The 23,598-nt window shown below is 41.3% G+C and overlaps 2 protein-coding genes across 5 annotated transcripts; one reads left to right on the forward strand and one right to left on the reverse strand.

Annotated features, from left to right (window-relative positions):
* Positions 1 to 2,421: 2,421 nt before the first annotated feature.
* On the reverse strand, positions 2,422 to 11,522 carry supt7l (SPT7 like, STAGA complex subunit gamma). 3 transcript variants are annotated; one of them, XM_061844102.1, is made up of 6 exons: positions 10,634 to 10,750; positions 9,214 to 9,662; positions 7,838 to 8,162; positions 6,005 to 6,036; positions 5,799 to 5,917; positions 2,422 to 3,688 (listed from the first exon to the last, which is right to left on the reverse strand). In XM_061844102.1, the coding sequence occupies exons 2-6, from the start codon at positions 9,633 to 9,635 to the stop codon at positions 3,396 to 3,398; spliced, it is 1,191 nt and encodes a 396-aa protein (XP_061700086.1). In that variant the 5' UTR covers positions 9,636 to 9,662; positions 10,634 to 10,750; the 3' UTR covers positions 2,422 to 3,395. The 3 variants fall into 3 exon arrangements, with proteins under 3 accessions (XP_061700086.1, XP_061700084.1, XP_061700083.1); XM_061844100.1 differs by lacking the exon at positions 10,634 to 10,750 and adding an exon at positions 11,388 to 11,522 and having other exon boundaries at positions 5,799 to 6,036; XM_061844099.1 differs by having other exon boundaries at positions 5,799 to 6,036.
* Positions 10,964 to 22,469, forward strand: slc4a1ap (solute carrier family 4 member 1 adaptor protein). 2 transcript variants are annotated; one of them, XM_061844098.1, is made up of 15 exons: positions 12,044 to 12,165; positions 12,245 to 12,331; positions 14,063 to 14,264; positions 14,354 to 14,482; positions 14,579 to 14,639; positions 15,155 to 15,294; positions 15,392 to 15,552; positions 15,982 to 16,051; positions 16,506 to 16,695; positions 16,866 to 16,962; positions 17,050 to 17,305; positions 17,747 to 17,845; positions 17,920 to 17,987; positions 19,336 to 19,405; positions 20,534 to 22,469. In XM_061844098.1, exons 3-15 carry the CDS (start codon positions 14,156 to 14,158, stop codon positions 20,581 to 20,583), a joined length of 1,500 nt encoding a protein of 499 aa, XP_061700082.1. In that variant the 5' UTR covers positions 12,044 to 12,165; positions 12,245 to 12,331; positions 14,063 to 14,155; the 3' UTR covers positions 20,584 to 22,469. The 2 variants fall into 2 exon arrangements, with proteins under 2 accessions (XP_061700081.1, XP_061700082.1); XM_061844097.1 differs by lacking the exons at positions 12,044 to 12,165; positions 12,245 to 12,331 and adding an exon at positions 10,964 to 11,763.
* The last annotated feature ends 1,129 nt before the right edge of the window (positions 22,470 to 23,598 follow it).

Raw genomic sequence — 23,598 nt, forward strand, 5'->3', positions numbered from 1 at the left:
CAGTGGCAAATAGATTAACTAAGGATGAGGGACGTTCATTACCTTAGGTTTTCAGAGTAGTGCCTCAATTTCAGGCTCATAACAGTGATATCATATTGCTGCTATACATGTTTTTTTTTTTTTAGGGAAAAATACGGAACGGTGCTAGGCTTGCCATGGGACTTGGTACCCAGTACTAATGATTTCACAGGTGACATATCTCTTTCATGCAATACTCAGTATTCAGGGGTAATCTGCATTTTATTTTGGGGGGGGGGTCATATTTGTTAAAACTGTATGTATAAATGTGACAGTAGTAAATTATTAAAATGATCATTTCAAAAAACAGCCCACTCTGGCCTAATTCTGTACCTCTAATTTGATTTGCAAGAAACCACTGTGATCGAGGAAAAACAGAGACAGAAGACGTGACTGATGAGGTTTAATTTATTAGCCGTGCACTCATGGGAACAGTCGCGCAGCCTTGCGCTGACCTGTCAATTTTGGCTTCAGGGGCTTTGCCGAAACTATGGCCGGAATAGCCACCTCCGGAAAAATAAAAACGGCAATCCCTCCGCAGACCAGCAAACGGAAGTAGACCTAAGACATCAGGCAGATGAGATGATTCAGAACCGACATCATTAACAGCATTCTGCCTGACAGGTAAATCTATCACCTTTTTTTCCCCGTCCAATTCATTCCAGATTTCAAAATGATACAACTTCAAACCTACACTTAGTGTTATACGACGAACAGTCAAGTAATGAGCCCAATTTTATTATTTGTTGCAAAGGCAAGACAATACGTACACACAAAATAAAGCCTATAGTGGGGATATAATCACTACTTTTCATTATAATCTTCATTTTTCTCAGCAGACTCTCCATCTATGAAGTATGTTAGCATTGTAAAATTAATTATAATTTTTTTCCCACTCATGTGATCTGACCCCTAACACCTTAATTTAAAGGTCCAAAAAGGTGAGAATCTGGTTGTGCCGGATCTTGGTTATATGGGGGACGTGTTTTGGTTTTCAACCCAAAGGAATTGGTGACATCACAAGCGCGTTTGCATTACATGGAGGTCGCTCAATGCAGGGTCTCGATCTTTGTCTTTGATCCTGGTGGCCCATTTTCGGACAGTTCTGTATATACTGTGGTTTATTACGTCTTCACCTAACACATTTATAACCGTTTGAAAATATTTAGGAATGTTCCCTTTCCTTCTATTGATCCATACGTTTTCTGAGCCCCTTATCTTCACAAAGGTCATGGGAGTGGTGGAGCCTACCCCAGCTATCAAAAAAAAAAAAAAAAAAAAAAAAGTTCAAAACATGACCTAGCTATCATAGGATTTAATGACCATTAGTATAAACCTGGGTCGAAGCACTTCTCCCACTTGGGAACATGCACGCCAAACTGGCCATGGATTTGAATATATCAGCTCACTGAACAGGAAAAATTAAGCAATTACTTTGCCATTGAGGTTGATTGCATGTTGTCTTCATAAGGTGTGGTAGAAAACTGTACTTCCTGCTCGTGTCTGCGTCAGCTCTACTGGAACAGATGCTAATTTAGCAGAACGGATTAAGGTTGGTAGGTGTGTGAAATCTGGATACTGCAGCCTCTAGAAGATTGCTCTATGGCGGCCTACATGTAAGGTCTGAGGAGGGGGGATGAGGGGTTAAAAATAATATGCAGCAGCAGGCGTAGAAGGATTTTTGTTCCTGGCAGTGCAGAATAGATAGAAAATTGAAAGAAAACAAAGCATTCAACTGAATTATGGAAATGATTAAACTTTCCATACCAATATTTTTCATGTATAATTCTATTAACACAGATAACTCAAATCAAATCTAGTTTTAATCATTTTATAATAAACATTTAACAAATTTAATACACAAACACTACTCTAATGTTTAAACTGAGGTTCCCCCTCTTGTAGCCAACATGTGACCACAATAAACAAAACTCCAGGTCTAGGCTACGATCACAATGCTAATGTTAAAGTAATACCTTACTTACATTTACTGGGTAAAATGTGGATTTCGTTTTATGTTTTCAGGCGTGTGATTTGACTGACTGAAAAAAGACTGAAAAATAGCCAGAGGTCTGGGGGCTGCAACCATGATGAAAGGATGATCACCAATTTTAACATGCAAGTTTTATAAATTGTATTATGAATGAAAAATATCGAGTACATCTATAAATAAATGCTTTTCTGTTTTCAAAATGTACACAATATGATGGTTCATTTTTTAGGCACATACCTTTACCCCCAAAAAATTACAAATTCAAATACAACTAAGTAACCTTCTAGAAGTGAAACTAAATTGAATTAAGATTTGCATCACGGCATGCAAACGTGCTTTCATAGCGTGTATATCGTATCCATTCAAAAACTTTTAATTTTATGTTTTTGTAAATGATTGAAACACAAGAATTTGACAACAATTATTAATGACATGTTTCGTTATCAGTAAATAATATACATTTTTACAAGTAATTGCTTCTGAACCCTCACCTCATTATTGACGCCCCTATCTGCAACAGGGGTTGGTTGTTTCGGTGGATCTTGCCTCTCACTACCGGTGGTAGTGGACGTAAACAAGGGATGAAGTCCGTAAGGTTTGTTGGCCTTGGGTTGACATCCGAATGTACCAGCTATGGAAAAGTTTGTTTTCCTTGCTTCCAGTTGTTTGATGTGTTTTGTCGTTTTGCGTGAACTTCCAATGCCTTCAAACCTCTTGATCCATAGTCAATAGTGTCCTGACACCACGTGCACAATGCTTTACCAGGTCGATCAATTTTGCGAATTAAGTCGATTAACAGAGTGGTAACTTCCTTCTTTTCAACAGTATTGACGTTTTCTCGTTCCATTCAATCCCATCTGAACTTATTTTTGAGATATCGATCAATTTTTTTTTTCACTCAAGAGGCATCTTTTCTCTCGAACACCGCCATCGTGTTCACTTGCAAATGGCCCCATGAACTGCCTCGTATACAACAAGCCTTTTCATTTCAATCAACAGACACATATCAAATTTTCCGCCTCGCTTGCAAAAGTCGGATTGGAAAATGAACAAGTGTGGATTCTGGCACGGGTTATGGTGGGAATATTGCAGAAAAATGAAAAATATATATTTTTTATCTATGCAATTTAAAAAGACAGAATTCTGCCTACAAACAGAAAAATCACATCTTTGTTTTGTATTGTGAGCAGTCTAGCTTGTACTCTGCCTCTCCCTAAACTCAGATGGGATAAACTTCAGATTACTTAATGAATCAGTAGATGATGTGAATGTACTTTATGAAATGTCAAAAAAAGTATTCTAAACAAAAACAACCATGCATGCTTTCTTCTTTGAACAATTTTCTTTGGGAAGTCTGCAGTCTGAACAATCATACAACATGACCTCACATCTTCTTTGCTCGCTTCTTGGGTCTCTGGTTAAAGACAGGTGAGTTGCTCATCAGGGAGTCAGGAGAATGTGAGGCATAGCTGCCATCTGAAACCGCGCCAGGAGGAGAGGACACCATTGCCCCTCCCGACTCGCTCATGGTCGACATGGGGCCCCCCTCCTCAAACACATCTCCGCCCAGGTTGTGATGGTGATGAGGATGATGTGACGCACCCTGGCCTTCGTCGCCATCGTGTGGTTCAATTTTTACCTGTGGCCACAAGGGGGAGTTGTTGACCACACCGCCACCTTGACAAAAACAAGAAGAAAAGTGCTCAGGGGTATGAGAGGAAGAACAGAGAAACATCAATCCATCCATTTTCTTTTGCTGCTTATCCTCACGAGGGTCGCAGGGAGTGGTGGATCCTATCCCAGCTGTCAACAGGCAAGAGGCGGGGTACACCCTGAACTGGTTGCCAGACAATCGCAAGGCACATCGAGACAAACAGCCGCACTCACAATCATACCTAAGGCAAATTTAGAGTGTCCTATTAATTTTGCATGTTTTTGGGATGTGTGAGGAAACCGGACTGCCCAGAGGAATCCCACGCAGGCACTGGAAAAACATGCAAACTCCACACAGGTGGGTCCGGAATCGAAGTCGGGACCTCAGAACTCTGAGGCCAACGCTTTCCCAGCTGAACCATCGTGCCGCCCCCAGAGAAACATAAAAGTGAAAATGTTTGGATAAAGGTACTTTGGATTATTATATTTTACTAAATGTTTTGGACATTCTTACAGTTTTAAAATAATCATACAACAGATTTTGGCTGCTTGTATTCGCTATCTTGTCCTTTCGGTCACAACACCACAGCTCATGACCAGAAGGGAGGGGAGTAAAGTAGAGCGTTATTTGTAGCACTGCAGTCCCTTGAATACTATCATTTCAATCCTCTGTATGTGTTACGCATGTGGAAGAATTGGCAATAAAAGTACTTTACAACCATGTAAATAGAGAGCTTTGTCTTTCGGTTCATCTCCTTATTCACCACGACAGATCAATACTGAGTCTGCATCAGTGTAGACGCTGCACCAGTCCGCATGTTGATCTTTTGCTACATTCTTCCCTCACTCATAAAAAGATATTTAAAATCCTCCTCTTGGGGCAAGATGTCTTCTTTACTCCAGAGAGGGCACTGCACCATTTCACGACTGAGGACTATGGCCACAGATGCGGAGGTGCTGATTTTAATCCAAGCCGCTTCACACCCAACTGCTAAGGTCACGGGGCGTTCACGCCATCAGAACCACATCATCTGCATCTCCAAAGAGGCAGCCTCAAAGACTCAGTTCCACATAGAAATTCTATACAAGAAGGTAATGAATAGAATTGGAAACACTAACACCAGTCATACAGAGATCGAACAGCTCGTATTAACAGGAGGAACACGCTACACAGCACCCCACAGGGCACACAGTCGAATGTCTTTTCAAAGTCCACAAAACACATATAAAGTGGCTGGGCAAACTTCCATGCACCTTCGAGGTCCCTGCTGTAGGTGTGGAGCTGGTCCACTGTTCCATGGCCAAAAACCACACTACTCCTTCTGATTCTGAGATTTCAACTTTACATTGGACTAATCTCCAGAACCTCTGACTAGACCTTACAAGGTTTTGCTGAAGAGTTTGATCCCCCTATAGTTGGAACTCAGTCTCTGGTTCCCCATCTAAATTGGATGGATATAATTGGAAATGACTGTCATTTTCTTTTTCTTTAGAAAAAAATACACAAAATTAACTTGCTCGTGAAATATGGACCCTAAAACTCACAATCCCTTTCATGTGGAAGAAACCATGTAACGATAATGACAAGTTGCAGTTCCGGGTGTGCAATTGCTAATAAGGGATTTTTTTCTAGAGACCTTATTCACCAAACGAAAGAAAACAAACAACACAAAGCCTCAAATTTTTCATTGCACGTGTAGTACAGCTGCACACTTTGTATATATCCATCCATCCATTTTCTTTTGCCGCTTATTCTCACGAGGTTCGCGGGGAATGCTGGAGCCTATCCCAGGTGTCAACGGGCAGGAGGCAGGGTCCACCCTGAACTGGTTGCCAGCCATTCGCAGGGCACATGGAGACAGACAACAATCACACTCACAATCACACCTCGGGGCAATTTTAGAGTGTCCAATTAATGCTGCATGTTTTTGGGATGTGGGAAGAAACCGGAGTGCCTGGAGAAAACCCACGCAGGCACGGGGAGAACATGCTAACTTCCACACAGGCGGGTATTTTTTTGAGGCATGTAAAATATTTGTAATCGATATTACAATATTCAACATACACATCCCATGTTGACAGTTTTTCCAATATCGTGCAGCCCTAATGTGAGGATAAATAAAAGGCGACTCACTTGACGTGTGAGGAGAATGGTCAGCATCCAGGCTACCAGGGAACCGCTCACCATGAGCTCCGAGGACCCCCATGGGTAAGGCTTGGTCCCCAGAGGCGAGGTCGGCCTCTGGCTCCTCACTAACAGGGAAGGAAATGTCACTCATGGGCTCCTCCTTGATCCTGGGGGGCTTTGAGTCCTCCAGAACCTTTTCAGGATTCACCAACCTTTCGTATTCTTCTGACAGATCATTACTGACCTGGAAGGGCAAAATCTATTTTCAGTTCCTGTCAGCAGTTAAAAATGCTAAAGACAGAAATACAAAAACACAGACCTCCATTATACACAACTCCAGGTGGTTAATATATTGTCAGAAGTAAAATGGATGTTTAAGTGGAAAGATATGTTACTTATTTACCGGTAAACATATACAGAACATATATTTTCGCATTGTCCTTGTACCCATGTAAAATGTGCTCTGCCAGCTTTTGACAATTTGGGGGGTGGGGATGCTCATTATGCACAAGAAATTACAGTACTTCTCCTATCTGCTGTCTGTCAATAGCTTTCCATCTCAGTAGTTAAAAACATGCATGTAAACAACACAACTGATATTGAATGTACATAATTATTGAAATAATATTGTAATGAAAAAATAAGCCTATGAAGCACAGTTGTCAATGGCAATTCCAAAGAGCTAAAAACCTTGACATGACTCCCAGAGCATGAAATGGGGAAGGAAGTGATTAATGACTGTTGAACAATGGAACACAATCACTCCCCAGTGGTAATTAGAGACACTGCCGGTGGAAGATAAAGTGACATTTAAGAAATCCCAGTTCTGTAAAAACAAACCATGAATATTCTAAATATACCTTAATGTCCATCTATAAGATTAACGTGTTAGCTTTACAGGTCTGGCTGTGAGACTTTGAGAAGTGTTCTTCTTGATTTGAAACAAACAAAACAGTATGAAATGATGATATATTGAACAATAAGTAGTTGATTTCCAAAGAATAAAGTTAAAACAATCATTTCAAATGCTTGATTTATGCGTGAGACAGTTTCAAGTTGGAAATTGTTTATTTGAAAATATGCTGATCCTTTGGGCATTTCTCATGCAGAAAGAACAAAATTAAACACGGAAATCCGAGTCGCTGGATGTGGACTTTTTCTCCTGCCTCCCGAGGAACAAAAATCCATGACCATCCTTTCTTCAGGGTTTTTTTTCCCTGCTCTCTCTTCCTGGCTAACATCTCTCCAGTTACAGAACTTGGCTTGGCATGAGTGAACCCGGACCACGACAGCGGCGCTGTCCAATTGAAGAATTTGCAATGCGGCTTCTATCTGTTTTCCCTGCTTTGCTTGTTCTCGGGGCTCAGGAGAGAAACTCCTGGCGTTATTACAAAGTATAGGTCCAGTCTAGCACAAAAGTGTGGACAGAACAAGTCGAAAAAGGAGGAAACTTTATGAGTCCACCACCCTACGTGAACAATTTCCCGTTTTGCATATCTTTTCTCACTTTTTGTGCCTCTTCTTCAATTAAACCTGGATCTGTTCCTCCTGAGAAAAGTGAGAAAGACCAGACCCAATGACCTACTGCTAAACACTGCGGTGATCACTAGAACCTAAGTCCCAACTTAACCCTCCCTCACTAGGATTCAATGCATTTCATGCTCACATTACAAATTTGGTCATTCAGACGATATGTTGTTCTTTATGTACGTTGATCTATAATTTATGTAGTAAAGTCCCTTTGAATTTGTCTCCAAACTCCTCCGTGGTTTTCATTAAATGTACTCCAAAATTCCAATTTCTGTGTGTACTGTGTTTGAGTCCCAAACAGTTGTTTCTATTAATGTAGCGAGCGAGAGTTCTTTTTCATCACTCTTCGCAAAATTTACCAATATAAGAACAGAAGCAATTCCCTAATGCGAGACAGAGAGCGTTTGCTTGTAACCTTTGACTTTTCTGAATTAATTACACTTTATTCAAAACAAATACACGCTATATAGTTATAGTTGAGCCAGTGATCAGTCATAAAATGTGTCCTCTCTCACCTGTAACATGTAGCTGTGATAATCCTTGACGCGCACTTGCCAAAAGCGCTGCAAGGCAAGCACACTGCCAATGCCCACTTCGTGGAACACTTGCTCCATGACGTCAGGAAAGGGACTGGCCCCCAGACGGGCCTCTCTGTCCACAGCTACCCTCAGGAGGCGGGTCAGGCGTAGGTAGTGCTCGTGAACCAAGTCGGTCAGCGTTTCTAGCACACTCTCCTGGGCCGTCTCGAAGCCTGCATGGGCCAAGATGGTGGCCACTGACTGATAAAGGAGCTGCCTGCAGGAAGGCCAACTCAGCTCTGTGACTGGCTCCCCTCTACCCCTGATAATGGGAAAAAGAAGTGAGGGACACCACAGACTTTTCTTAAACAGCAGCCGATCAGTGGAAGGATTGGAGTTTGGAAGCAAAGGGTGACTGTTCAACTCCTGCTGAGGAGTCATGTAAAAAGGCAACCAGTTGTTGAAGAGCTATTAGTCATCTTATTGATTACTGTTGAGCTGTCCTTTGGGCAAGGCCCAGGCCAAACTCCCCCGATTTAAGAAATTCAGCACTGTTTGAGTACCCCTTTCACTCTAACATCTCTCTTTGCTTCCTGCATACAAGGGTGATGAACTTGGGGGGGAAAGGGGACAACTGTCCCAGGTACACGGAGTAATTGGGCCCCTTCCCTGACAAAATAAAACAAAAATGAATGACGATAAAGTACCTACAAGTGTTTTCAGCATTAGTTCCACTAACAAAAGGAAAAATGAAAAAGGAAAATAACTCAATTAAAAAGAAAAAAAAATTAAAGTGGGAAAAAACATGAATAGGTGCCACACCACGAGTATGAAGGAGCCCTTCAGATTTTGGGTTGAATTTTCCCGTGAGGGATTAACTCCATTCATACATTTTCTGTATCGCTTATCCTCACTCGAGACACGGGCGTGCTCAATCTTATCCCAGCTTTCTTTGGAAAAAGTTAGGGTATACGCTGAATTGGTCGCCAGCACACTTTGAAACAACCATTCGCACTCACATTCACACCCGTGGGCAATTTCGAGTCTTCAATCAACCTGCCAAGCATGTTTTTGGGATGTGGGAGAAAACGTGAATATCCGGAGAAAATCCGCACAAGCACTGGGAGAACATGCAAAAACTCCACACAAGCGGGGCCGGGATTTGAACCCATATGCGCTAACCAGTTATCTGATGTATCTCCCAGGGATCAACTAATTACCTCTAATCCGCTATAACCATGACAGATTAATTTAATTTGACCTTCTCTAAAATTTTTGAATGCTCATGTCCAACTGTTCACCGTTTCAGTACTGAATTACAACCGGCTGACATCAACTTTAGCTTGGTCACATGACCAGATGAACTTACTTACTTATAAAAGTCGCTTTCAGGGTCGCTGTGGCGAAGTTGAAAGGGTTGCAGAGGATCTTTGCAGTCAAGCGGTAGCAAATCATCAGGCAATGCAGGAGGTGTGGGGGGGCGCAGAGGCAGGTTTGAATCAGCATCTTCCAGTTTGCCACTAATCTCGGAAGATGTCGAGCCCTGACCCTGAGCGGCCGCCAAAAGGCCACGGAGGCGGCGGGCGTGGTGGCACAGCTGTACCGTGTGAATGGTCAGACTGCAAGGCTCTGATGGAATGTCCAGCATAGTGGTGGGACGCGGACGCTGGGCCGAAGGCTGATGCAGTGGAGGATCCTGCATCTCCACTGATCTGAACTCACGCTGGAGCAAATCGAAGGAGCTGCGACTGGCAGGGGCCCCTGGAGGTCCTGGGATCTCGCCCCAGTAACGCATGATGATGACAGTTTAATATTTTGGAACCTGCAAAAAAAAAAAAAAAAAAACAGCAAAAATAGATGTAATGAAAAAAACTAATGGGAACTTTCAAAGTTGGAACCTTTCAATGGGAATGTATGGTAATTAAGCATTATTTATGGGAAAAAACAATAAATGTTCAAAATTGAAGAATGAATGAAGAATGAATTTAATATAGTTGGGGAAAATATATTTTAGCATAAGTCTGACTAAAACAACCAGATTTCATGCAAGTACAGTAGTATCTTGAGTTACAAGTGCTACAGTTACAATCCAGAACTTGGTCAATATTTTACTGTGTGTAGGGAGCTAAAAGTGGAGTTATGACAAAGATTCACGCACGCCGCTGTTCAAATTAAGGGAAAAGGTAACAAAGCAATTAAGATACTCCAACTCTAATGCACTAGCATGTGTGCAAAGAAAGCTATGAATCTATTTTGCATGGATCTCTGCTTCTGACAAACATACCTTCCGATGAAATTACCCTCAATTCCCAACTCCCATTAAAAATTTTCAGTTTAGAAACTAGTATTGTACAAACTCATCTTTACAAAACCCAGTTCGAGGGTTCGGGGGGTCGTAACAGAAAATCATTGAGAAGCACTGTTGTAAGCCAGGTGATCTATTTAAAACAAATTTAACGACAACATTTAATTATGAAGGGTCATTCTGTCATACCAGCAACAACTGGGATAAAAAAAAAAAAAAACGCATCGTGTCAAATTATTTCGCGCGGGTTATATCTTTTTTTTTTTACCTTCTTGACGTGTTGAGTAAACTCTATATGAATGCTAGTAACATACTTCTTTAAATCTTATAGCTGTCAAAACTCGAAAACAAATGGGATGAATCTGGCAATGATTGTTCGGAAAAGGAAAGCATAATTGCGCAGAGGTGCAAGAAACTGCAACGTACATGTACATTAGATAAACAACAATGTCTCCTAAAATATGTAAATATTTTGCTCAGTTGCTCACCTTTTCAATAAAATAAGCGTTTGCTACAGTATGTACATTATTTAAACGGAACCAATAAGCTACATATTATTTGAACTGTTGAACAGGAAATAACATGACCTTGCCTTTTGAAATACATTCCCATGAAACACCAAATTAAATTTTCTTTCCGGAACAAACAAGTACAACACAAACGCATTTATTTGATTCAATTAAACACTAATAATTTTTGGTTTAAATTATATTCAGTTTTGGAACTTTTATTTTGGTCCGAAATTTCTTAATTGCAGTTGTTTTTGTAAGCTTTATATAAAAAGACAGGACCCGGACTAAGTTGGCAGTCGCACCAAACAAACATGTCTGCCTCTGCGCAACTTGCAAGCGTGACAAACACGGATGAAAAAGAGACCAACTCTGCGATGGAAACGAACGAGTGCTCGGAAGCAGGAAAAGACACAGAACCCCAAATCAACGAATCGCCTGAAACTGACCAGGAAACAAGTGACCCTTTTCTAAAACCAACTGCGTTCCCTGCGCTTTCTCTCGGGACTAAACCCAGCCAGAACGTTTCTGCTCCATCCAAAACTGGGGACGAGACCAGAAACGACAAAGATGTCAACGAAACACAAGTCGAGGACAACGAATCTCTGGACACTGGGCCAGAAAAGAATACAAACTGCGGTGAATATAGAGACGTTGCTTCAGTAAACACGAAAGCAGAATCGAAACACAGGGTGCTCCCATCCAAGCTTCCACCGGGTGGCAAGTTCCCTACCCTGCCATACACAGAGCCCCAGTGGGGTGGTCCTCCTCCAGATGACGTCTATGCCCTTGAAATTCTAAAAAACGGCACCATAGTGGACAATGTGCCCCTTGCGCATCGAGGTTACTTTGTGGTTGGACGTTTGCCGGTGTGTGACGTCACCCTGGAACACCCGTCCATCTCCAGGTACCATGCTGTCATTCAGTACCGCCAGCACGCCGGGGAAGGGGAGTCTGTCGGTGAGGATCGAGGTTTCTATGTCCAGGACCTGGGCAGCACACACGGTACTGTGGTTAACAAGAACAAGATTCCGCCCAAGACGTATATCAGACTCCGTGTTGGACATGTCCTTAAGTTTGGAGGTAGCACAAGGCTATTCATCCTACAGGTAGAGCATTTTTCGTTCTTATTGTGTTATTTTAAAGTCTACAGCAAGTTTATTTTACAGCACAATTAAATAACAAGGAGGCGATTCAAAGCGCTTTACAAAGTATAATTTAAGATTAAAACAAAAAAGATATAAGAACAGTAGATAAAAATCAGTATTTATAATCTGATTAAGTTTAGAAAAGTTATCTGATTTAAAATGTAGCTGAGGACGAGGACAAGGTGTGTATTCAACCTGGATATAAATACACTGTTTCATCTGATCTGAGGCCTTCTGGAAGTTTGTTCCAGACTTGCTGAATGCAGCTTCTTCATGTCTACTTAATTGACTGGAGAAAAATAAATAAATAAAAACGGATCCAGATAACCTGAGGCGTCTGGAGGGTTCATACTGGGTTCAGAGGTAACTTGAGCATTTTGGTCCTAGTAGACCATTCCGAACTGTATAGGCCAGCATCAGAACTTTATTCTCTGACGGACAGGCAGCCAGAGCTCGTCTGAGTGATGACTCGAGCAGCAGAGTACTGAATGAGCTGAAATCGTCTAACAGATTTTTTTCTGGAGACCTGGTAAGATGCTGTGACTGTAATCAAGTCTGCTAAAAAATGAATGCATGCACGAGTTTTTCCAGGTCCTACTGAGACATCAAATATTTTAACCTTGGCTGATAGTAGGCTAATTTTAAGTCCTTTGATGTATATTTCCAAATTTAGGCCTGGGTCCACAGACGCGATTAAGGGCCTTGATCTTTTGGTTGCGTTGCAATATATATCTGTGTTTTGCGTTAAGTAATAATTCATCTTTTGAAAAAACACATTTTCAATTATCTTAATTAAAAATGGGAGATTTGAGATTGGGCTGTAGTTGTTTATTCGCGTCTTGTCAAGGTTGTCCTTTTTCAGTAGATGTTAAATTACAGCTGTATTTAGTGGCTCTGGAAACACACCTGACATTAAGGACATGTTCACAATCAATAACAGGTCTTACTCTAAAATCTTTGAGACCTTTTTGAAAAAGAAAAAAAAAAACTCCACAAAGGAGAACGGCGGTCTCCCTTATCAGTTCTTCAGATTGCTGTCACAGATGTACTTGTAGATCTTGGAGTGGATGTGGGGCGGCAGTTGTCGCTCCCCGCGAGTCCACGGATGATGCCTCCGCTAGACACGCTCGCAAGCACACAACGCTTATAATCCTCCTATTACGCCTTAATAGCATGAGATTCGTTTCATTTTTTTAGCCTTAAATGATAAGCATCAGACTGGGATCGTTGGCAGGAGTAGAGTAAAAATGCCTTTCAAACAGTGCCACATTTTCTCAGCCAAGAGCTTCCTTTTTTTTTTTTTTTTAGATAGCAGTGTGACGGTTTAAGTGCTCCGGGTGCTGAAAAAATGCGCGTATATTTTGTAAACTTACAACCTGTCTGAAACATCCCCATCCATGCTTCAACGTGTGCCATTTGACAACGAGTGTTCATGTTCGCTATGGACGTCTCAGAAAGACGAACACAGCGAACGTACATAAATATATATATATCTTTTTATCAACTTTTATTTTAAGGTTAGGTTATGGTTGGGATATAACGTACGTTAGCCCCCCCTATGTAGAAGAAGGGGAACTATGAGACTGAGGGATTTACCGGTAAGTGTCTGCTACGTATCCAGAGTTCCCCTGTTGCATGCGCATTAATCACAAGGAGACTTTTCAGCACGGAGGAGCACTCAGATGGTCACACTGGCACGGGTGGAGTAGTGGTTACCATGTCTGCCTCATGGTTCTGAGGTTTGACGTTAGAATCACTGCTCCAGGCTTCCTTTGTAGAGTTCGCATATTCTGGCTCTGCTTACTGTAGAAAATGAATGGATGGAAATTGTCTGATGTGTTTTGTTAACATGAATCTTTATGTAGGACAGTACATTGTAAGTTGAATAATATACAGGTTGCAGCACCTGATATTTTGTAGTTTGGGGTACGATCAAGATCCCCCGAAAATTGTGTTTTACGTAATTTCTTCTGTTAGTTCAGTTTAGTTCTCTGACCGTTGACTAGTATTACTTTTATTTGAACTTAAAATTTCATATTGTAAATCCTTACAACGGAAACCTTGTTTACATTTGACATTTCCCACTTTCTCACCTAATAGTACTTAGCTTTTTTGACATCTGACTTGTCAAAGCACAAACATTAGATAAAGAAGAGTGTTAACTGCTCTATTCAATGCAGGTGTGACCATTTTAAGGGTAATGGCTTACTCCACTGATTACTACTGACTACTCCTTACAAGAAAGTCTTTTCTCTTGCAGGGTCCAGAATTTGATGAGGAAGAGGAATCTGAACTAACAGTCACAGAGCTGAGGGAGCAAACCAGGAAACAGAGGGCGGAGCTGGAGAAGAGAATGATGGGAGGTGGTTCCGACGAAGAGGAAGGAGAGGAGAAGAACGACAAGAAAAGCGACAAGAGCCGAAAATTGTCCAGTGAAGACTCGGGCTGCTCTTGGGGAATGGGTGAGCGCTTTTTGATTGTGTCAAAATGTTCAGAGAAACATTCTCTGCTTTCCTTTTACCCAATGTGTGACCACAAACTCCTGATGCAGCTGAGGAGCAGTTCCCAGAAGAAGATGAAAATGAGGAGAATCCCTTTTCAACAGAGTTCCAAGAAGACCAGGAAGCTGCCTACTTAAAGGACCCTAAGAAGGTTTTACAGGGCTTTTATGAAAGGGAAGGTGATGTGTCTTCCGATCAATGCACAGCAAAAGGGCAGAAAATGTTCTGAAAATGCTTTTGACTCTTAATTATGCAGCATTTCCATTTAACATTAGGCGAGGAGCTGGAGTTTGAGTATGAAGACAAAAGCCACGGCAGCTGGCTCTGTAGAATCAAGTAAGTGTCTTGAAGACCCTGAAGCCATTTGTCAAGTTTCCACCCAGTGCTACTGTGTAGTTCAGCTCTGTCTGCAGCGCTAAACTTTTTTTTTTTTTTAAACTCGCTGTATCAGTTTGTTGGTGCTAGCCGTGTCAATGGTGTGAGATAATGGCACCACCAAATTCAACGAAAAATAGAAGCTCAATCGATACAACAAAGAACAATGACAAACAGCGTTTTTCTTTTTTCTTTGTGTATTTTGTGTTTCTTATGGTGCCATTTTGCACCAACGTTTTTCTGTAGTACAAACAACCGACTGCAGGTACCTTATTTTGTTGACCGAATATTGCCAAAAAGCATTTAAGTACAGATTACTTATTTTGGTACATTTAGCCATGATTAACAACAGAAATGCAAACATTTGCATACCATACGCTACTGTACTAAACTGGTGGAAACAGGGCTCAATTTGTGATAGAAACGTTCTGAGAGGTTGCAAAGCTGCAGAATGATCCCAAGGATCCGTCTTTTAGGTTGCCAGTGGACGATGCCTTGGGCCGGCAGCTCGTTGCCGAGGTGACTCATACGGGAAAGAAGAAAGAAGCGGCCGTTCAGTGCTGCCTCGAGGCGTGCCGAATGCTGGAAGCTAGAGGTCTGTTGCGCCAGGAAGCAGGTAGGCGGGTCGGCGGAGCTCAGCCTGTACAAGGCACCGTCTCGAGACCTTCCTGGAGTTCTTACAAATGCTCCTTTGCTTGGCTACATGTGTACAGTGTCCCGCAAGCGCAAGAAAAAGAACTGGGAAGATGAGGACTACTATGACAGCGAAGATGACACCTTCCTGGATCGGACAGGCACCGTTGAAAAAAAGAGGAAAGAGAGAATGAAAAAAGCAGGAAAGATTCTGGAGAAGACCGAGACGCATGAATCACTGGTAAAGCAAGCAATCAATAGCAGAATTACTGTAGAGGGGGTCCTCAGTTTATTGGGTTTATGAAGATAATTGTGCTCAGTTATGAATGGAACTGTGAGAGAGCTGAATGTTTATAAATTAAAGACAATGTTAATAGCAATTGCTATTCAACTTTTTCGCAAGCGTTTATGAAACTTCACCAAGCGTGCCACATTGCCACATGTAGTTAACGAGGCTAGGCAAAATCTTACAAATATGTCTTCATTGGATGTTGTGCACTGTTGTTACTAGTACACAACTCTGTATTGTCTTCATTAAACCAGAATTATTGATACACCTGTTGAATTAGATGTGATTAGGCTTTGATTGTTTATCCAATTAACTGGTTATTGATTAGTGGTTTACTTGCCTAACATGTGACATTATTGTTTTTGTCCCCCTCCGCCGTAGCTGGCAAAGCTATCACAGGTGGAGAGGGAGGTGGCAGAAGCACAAAAAAAGCTTGGCACCTCTGGGAAAGGTGAGTCATTTTCCATTGTACAGCGAAAGGTCAAGAATAAAAAAAAAAAAAAAATTCGCAGCACATCACTTTTCCCACTGTTTGTCTTACAGATTTATTGAAACATATAATTGATCCGTTATAATATTTTTTTCTTCAAAATTTCACACAGGACAACCCAGAATCCCAACATAAAATGTTTGTTGGAATTTTTGCAACTGAATTAGAAAATGAACAATGAACACAGGAATGTAAAGTACAGAAACATCTTAAATAAAACCCCATTTGTTTAAAATATATAAATGTGCAAAAATCTCCCTAAAACAGTTTTTATGTTGTTGTTGTCACTATAAGGTGTTGTGTGTAGAATTTTGAGGATTTATTTTTTCAATTTATTTTGGAATAAGCTGTAACGCAACAAAATGTGGAAATAGTGAAGCGCTGTGAATACTTCATGCACAAATTTGCTCACCAGACACTTCCAGCTCATCTACCGACGACCCACTGGACGCTTTCATGACGGCCGTGCGCAGCGATGCAACCATGGATGCCGTTGAGCGCCGGAAGCTTCACGTGCATGTCGCTGACCTACGAAAAGATGCCCAGCGGATCCGCAAATTGGTGGAACTGACTCGCCCCTCTCAGCTGCCCTCGCTGCTCCCCAGGTGAAATGTGTTGAACTCTACCTGTAAATACTTGAAGTTGAAATCTGTGTTCCCAGTGACATTCTAATTTTAGAAAGTAATTATAGCGTTACTAAAACATCAGCTACATACAACTAACTTAAGCATAGTCCTGTTTTTGAGCACTCCTTGATCATATTTTGGTGCTATAGTGGAAGCTCCAAGTCGGAGAAACCAAAGAAAGCTTTGCCGCTTTTTGGAGCTATGAAGGGAGGATGCAAGTTCAAGCTGAAGACTGGCACTATCGGGGCAAGTGTACTATATTTTGTTTCCTAATGGAATGACTTGTGGATGATTTTCCTGAAGCCAACATCAGTCTTCAATTTTTTTTTGTAGAGATTGCCTCCTAAGAAGCCCAGCTTGCCTCCTGAGCTCTTTAACATGAAAGAACTTCCACCAGGAGGAGAAGAGGAAGAAGAGGAGGAGGAGGAAGCAGAGGAAAAATGGGAGGTAGAGCAGGAGATGGCTGAAAAAAAGGAGGACCATGAAGATAAAGTGTGCAAGTTGAGTGATGAACCCGTAGATGCCAGTGACCTCACATCTCAAGAAACTTCAGGACAGAAAGGAGAAAAACCAGTGCCGGAGCCAAAAGGTTAATAACCACCTGAACGTCCTTCAGAAAATTCATATTTTATGCCACTAGGTGGCATTAATAGTAGTAGGTCCAATGTTTGGGTCCAATGCATAAAGATATCCTTTTGAAATACTGTACACTATTTGAAAAAATAGATTCATCTGAATAAATCAAAATATAGTGGAGGCTTATTTATTTCATGAATTTAATTCAAAAAGCGAAACTCTTGTGAATCCACAAAACAGACTGGAATCTTTCATGACTGATGCTCAACAAATTTGATGTTAAAAAAAAAAAATGGGGAGAAATTGGCCTTCTGAAAAGTATTTTTTTCAATAAATATGTATCTTTGAAGATGTTCGGTGTTCTTGAGGTGCACCTGTATAAGATGAGTTAGCTTTTTAAAATGTGTCAAATGTCCTTAACATGTAATGTTGTATTTTTTGTTTTGAATATCAGGGGAAAGGCCAGAAAAGAGGAAAAGCAAAGCATGTACAGGCATGCAGAACCCATTTCCTCAAACGAATACCAAGCCCAACCATGACCCACCAAGTTTTGGTGAGTGTACACTTCTGTGTAGTCTCGTGCTCCCCTAAGATTCGATCTGATTTCTAGTCACTGTGACTCAACAGAATCAAGAGACAAGGGTGATGAAGATCTCAGTCTGAGGAAGAAAAAGAAAGTCATGGGCCCCAGCAGGGTAAGTTGCAAAGAGATGGACATTTACAGTATGTTCAGTTTTGTGGAAAATTTCCACTAAGTTTCCATGGAAATTCAAACAAGGGAATGGTTTTAAATAGGCTTTACACAATCAGGATTCTTGGGGACGATCAACGAGTTTAAAGGCGAAGTCCACTCATTGAAAACAGCAATATAGTGTCAGATAGGTCATGTCATTGGTACTTTAACTTTTAAAGAGTGTCAGGTGGTCAACCTGCGTGAGGCTCGGTTAAATTCCTACACAGTTAATGGCAGCGCTGATTTCTTGGCTTTATCCTCATCTGATGAAAAAATAGAAGTATCACTCGATCGAGAACACGGAGGAATACGTCCATACAGATTTTAACCTGTGGCTGTCAAGCGAGCTTCGGGCAGAGTCTGACTACTCGGAGGCCTATGCGTGGGACATAAGTGTGTAAACAAAGGCCCCCAGAGCTTGTTCGCGGCCGGGCCCCGAAGCTTGCTCGACGCTGCTCAACACAACCTTAAATGATATCTGATCAAAATCTTTAGTTTTAAAGTTACAGTACCAATGACATGACCTATCTGATTCATTGTTATTTTCATTGAGTGGACTTCCCCTTTAAAAAAACGATAACCTTATCACCGATCCAATCACAAGTTAGAGAAGTGAGTCTATTTAAATGTCCTGTTCATTTACTGTATATACTTGTGTACTTAATGATTAGAAAGATATATATTCACAATAAATAATGTATCATATAATGTGCCAAAGTGGCATAATGACAGACAGAACAAAGTAACGGTCTTCAATTAGATGGCAGGAAGGACTTGTGATACAGCAATTAATCTATCTACTTTTTGTGACAATTTTATTTGTGGGCGTGCCATGAGAGTTCTCAACTCTAAAGTACCGACTGGTATGTGCATGCTCTGGTCAGATGATGCATTCAACAGAGCGGCAGCACGTTTACACACAACCACGCGCGCTAGCACTAGCTTGGCAGGCTACGTAACATTTTGTTGCCGGCTTGCGAGCCGCATCGTATTAAAGGTATGTGGACTTACCTCAAGCAAGCCTTACACGAAGTCCTCTCCTGTCCTCAGCACACATTTTTTTTAAATTCAGAATTATGTTAAAACATGAAAGAGTAACCGTGTTTATGTTCACGTTTTCCCCAGCGATACTATATTTAAATTATCCACCAAGAGCTAACTTTCAGTTTGGTAAATTCCTTTTAATTCCCAGGAATTCTTGTTAATTCCAAAGGAAAATGTCCACCCTTGAAAAATTCCCAGAACATGTCAATGATTGAGCTGATTCCCAATACAATATAATAATGTCACCTCATGGTGTGTGTCCATAGCCACCTGTGCAGCTCTCGAGTCAGTATCCACAGGACGACCCCGATTACTGTGTTTGGCTACCGCCGACAGGTAAGCTCCCTCTACAGCCACATGCGTTAATCTTTCCATCGGACATATGACTGAATAAACCTCCTTGGATGAGGCCCACACATAACTATGAAACAATTCAGGAGGCAAGCAGATAGTTGCACCAAATTATGTACAGAAGGGTCATCGGTTTACAACAAGTTCAGTTCGACGGTGGTGACGTAACTTGTAACCAATAATGCCATTAAACCATTATAAAGAATTGTACACATCTTTAAAAATTCTGCCCTGGAACATGTGAGCACAACTGTGTATTGTCTCATTTAGTAAATAAAAGTAGGGCTGCATTTCACAAGAGCATATACATAAAATGTTGTTTTCAAATAAAGTGCTGAATTTAAGAAAAGGTTTGAGTTGCCCCGTTTCTGTTTGGTATCTAGAAACCACAGTGAAAACAATTTTACATAATTTAATCGAACACATCTTCATCACTAAACTGTTTTAGAGTATATATTTCTTCAGAATATTTTTGTCATATATATGCGCTGTTAAGAAGTCCTCCCAGTGAGAACTTCCCACTGAGAAGTTCAAGTCCATATGTTCAATTCAACTTCCACGCTGAGTCTTTTTCTCTCTCTCTCTCCTGCTACGTTTCTCCTCATCTCTGCCTGCCTTAGGGTCAGGAAGCGGGTGGCTGATTTCACATGATCGGTCGGTACGGTTCAACACTCCTGTAAAGCCTCTAATCTGTTGCGGCACTCAGAATGTCTTGAATCATACCTTTTCTTTTTTTGACTATGGTGTGGGTACATATGGTACTGCGTCTGGGTCCGGACACGAACATCGGGCTGCCAGTTAGTGACATCTGTAAGTCGCCATAATCGACCGAGCCACAGCAAGAAGTTTAGCTCCTTAGCTTGTTAGCGAGTTAGCTCATCAACGAATGAAATCCTTGCATCAATATAAAACAATGAAATTAATAATACCCTCTTGTGCTGCATGAGGTCTCATTCTTGTGCCACACGCCGTTCATACACTTAAAGCATCATATGCCTTTAGCAAAGCTCCTGTGATTGTTCAAATAAGCCCTCTGCATGAAATGGTTTCCTGATTGGTGATTGCATATTTGAAGTGTCATCAACTTCATAGATACCATATTCACCATTTTAGGACAGACTGGAGATGGCCGCACCCATCTTAACGACAAGTATGGCTACTGAGTCACCCCATGTCATCATGACCCAAAAGACCCAACACAACGACGACTCCTGCACCAGCACCATCACTCGATATGACCAAGCTCATGAGATACCAGAAGGGAATCCAAGTCGATACTACTCTTCATGTAAATATATTGTCTGAAGATGATCTACAGCTGCCAAGTGTTGCCACTGCAGGCATTTGACCCCTTGTCCTTTTCACCCTTCAAGCAGAAAATAGAAAATGGCAGCCCAAAAAGAGCTAGCTGAATTTAGCTCTTTTTTTTTCTAGCCTTGTCTCTGGCTGCTCCTCTTTCACTTCAAACCACCTGACATTCAATCTGTATCCCTCCCCTATTTGGCTCCACTTGATCACTGGCATTACTTTTTTCCCCCCTCTGTGAAAGAGTGTGTGTAGCAGGGAGGGAGAGCAGTGAAGCAGCTTTTCTGACCATCTGGACACTTGGATGGCTTACTGGATGAAACGCAAGCTGATAATGACTCAAGCTACAGTAAGCAGAGTTGTGTGTCAGTTGATGCACGCACACTCATGCTCCAACCTTCTCAAAGTTCTCTTTTTAACATGATTGTCTTTATGCGCCAGTCAGCCATTGTTGTGCATTTATGTAGGATTCGCACCTAGTGTTGCTCTTCTGGTTCACAGCCCACTTCTTTTTAGGTGACAGTAAATATTTTTCATTGTATTTTGTTCAAGAAATGTGTAATAAAATGTGTGGGGAACAAGCAAGTTCATTTAACACACTTCATATTTACCTTATACATGTAAATTCTCATACACGCGTATGATATGGTCAAAAGACATTTGTGGTCTTGGCCATCAAGATGTTAGTGACATGCAAAGCACTGGTTGAAAACGTTTATCCTGGCTTCAAGCAACCTGGAAAGGTCTTGTTTGCCTTTTCATACACGGTGACAAACCACCTATTACACACAGTCGCTCAGTGCAGTGGTCACAGGGCCACTTGGCGTGCTTAAGCAACCTCGTTAGAGGTTATTAGGGGCACTTACATAAGGTTAGTTGGGTCAAAGCATAATTCTCCTGATTTATGTAATACACAAAGCCGTCCTCAGATAGGGATATGGCAGTGGAGTCATTTTATGGAGTGTATAAATAAGTATGTTTAGAAATCTGTGTGAAATGATTAGACACCAGTGGTCCCTTGACATCAGTGATGGTTGGAAAGGGTATTATAATTCTACTCCCTCCCTAACTCACTTGACCTAAATTGTAAATACTGAGAGCTGCATACAAGTACTCAATCACTGTATTTATTCAGTTTATTGTACAGTACTGACAACTTTTGACCTTTACTCCACACATTTGAAAACAGTTATAGTACATTTTTTGTCAACGTAAGATTGTTGCTTTTTTTTTTTAAACCCTGATAAATGTAACAATGTAAATAGAAGTGAAGTGAACTGGGATTGAGATCTTGACTGATATCACTGAGATCTTGGAATTTAAAGGGTGGGAGAAAAAGGACAGCAGTGATATGGAAGAATGTGAACCGGGTAGCATGAAAAATGATGCAAGACATTCTGAGACAAGCCTGAAGAGAATTGTGTGTTCAAAGAATGATTCATGGCAAATATGTTGCTTTGTGGTAAACCCATGCACATTCTGGGTTTATGCTTCTTTGTAATCTGGAAAAAAAGTGTATTTTGTTTTTTGTCAGTTTGCAACTTAAGGTTTGGGAAGTTAGCTTCACTCCTTGTTTCTAGAAACATGCTACAAGTAACATTATCCATCAGGGCTATCAGAATTTAGCACCCTGTGCAATCACTATGCAAGTTTGTAAAGAAAAAAAAAAAGGGGGGTAAACTATTTTGTGTGCAAATGTTTTTGTTGTCCCTAACTGGGCATTAAAAAAAAGTACTGTTTGTAATTTTTATTTATTTTTTTTTTTTTTACTTTGGTGCAGGTGTAGTTTTTATGTTCCCCCCCACTTTCTAAAAATATGATGGGTTCACTGAAGACTAAACTGTCCACAGATGTGCTTGGTTGGCACCCAGTCCTGCTGTCAGGTGGGACAGGCTCCACCTCAATTGTGATTGAAATAGCAACTGGATCCATGAACTACTTACTATGAATGTATACAATTGACCCCTCCGTAGAAATTGCGTGGGCCGCGTCGCTGACCAATCAGAGGCCAGAGATGTGCCTAAACCACGCCCCTTGTTGTCATCCGCCATAACCTCAGACAAAGTCGCATGGTTCAGTAGTAGAGCTTTTGTTTGCGTTTTATCACGTCTTAGGGATCCTTACCAATAGATATGGTGAAGAGGTGTAGTCACGGCCTTTGTAATAGTGACGACAGGTATCCTGATGGGCTAGTTGGTGGAGTTCAATTTGTACCCTTTCCAAAACCGAAGACCGAGTACGAAAAATGTCTTCGATGGATCAAACTTTGTGGAAGACAGCATGATCAACTGAATCCATCTAAAATCAACCGGAACAGAAGACAGAGTACGAAAAATGTCTTCGATGGATCATACTTTGTGGAAGATCGCATGATCAACTGAATCCATCTAAAATCAACCGGAACAGATATGTTTGCACGAAGGTGAGCCCTATTTTTGATTTTCAATACATGTCTCATATAAATGAATTAGCAGTTCTTCGCTTGCATAACATAGCTACGTGTGAATGATTGACACACTTGATCTGTGTTGAGCAATATTTTGCGAGGACCTGACTGCACAAACGTCTCTTTGTTGGCGGCTAGCGAGCTAAGATAAACCGGAATAGCGAGTCCTAAAAGCCTTCGACGTGCACCGAAACACCAAGACTGAAGGAAGGATGTTTGAGGACACTAAAGTAGTGATTGTAGGACTCGGTCGGGACTTACGTAGGTTCGGCACTAATTCAAGAATAATTATTGAGGGGAGCACGTGACGTAAAACAAAGAAAACGAGAGAAACAACTCGTAAATCAAGCCTCGCCTTCTTCTTTTCCTTCATACGGCGGTTCACAAACGGCTATACAGATACACATACAGATTCTGCACACAAGTG

The sequence above is a fragment of the Syngnathoides biaculeatus genome, chromosome 15 (assembly GCF_019802595.1).
Source record: "Syngnathoides biaculeatus isolate LvHL_M chromosome 15, ASM1980259v1, whole genome shotgun sequence".
In the NCBI taxonomy this organism is placed as follows: domain Eukaryota; kingdom Metazoa; phylum Chordata; class Actinopteri; order Syngnathiformes; family Syngnathidae; genus Syngnathoides; species Syngnathoides biaculeatus.

What these genes read in the sequence shown, in the direction of transcription:
- supt7l (XM_061844100.1), bottom strand. Translation starts at nt 9,635, where the DNA reads ATGCGTTACTGGGGCGAGATCCCAGGACCTCCAGGGGCCCCTGCCAGT. An exon ending in CCTGAAAGCGACTTTTATAA is followed by an intron (nt 8,163 to 9,213) that starts GTAAGTAAGTTC and finishes TCCCATTATCAG; the next exon opens with GGGTAGAGGGGAGCCAGTCA. An exon ending in CCATTCTCCTCACACGTCAA is followed by an intron (nt 3,689 to 5,798) that starts GTGAGTCGCCTT and finishes GTTTTTGTCAAG; the next exon opens with GTGGCGGTGTGGTCAACAAC.
- slc4a1ap (XM_061844097.1), top strand. Translation starts at nt 10,969, where the DNA reads ATGTCTGCCTCTGCGCAACTTGCAAGCGTGACAAACACGGATGAAAAA. An exon ending in AGCTGGCTCTGTAGAATCAA is followed by an intron (nt 14,640 to 15,154) that starts GTAAGTGTCTTG and finishes TCCGTCTTTTAG; the next exon opens with GTTGCCAGTGGACGATGCCT. An exon ending in TGAAGACTGGCACTATCGGG is followed by an intron (nt 16,963 to 17,049) that starts GCAAGTGTACTA and finishes TTTTTTTTGTAG; the next exon opens with AGATTGCCTCCTAAGAAGCC.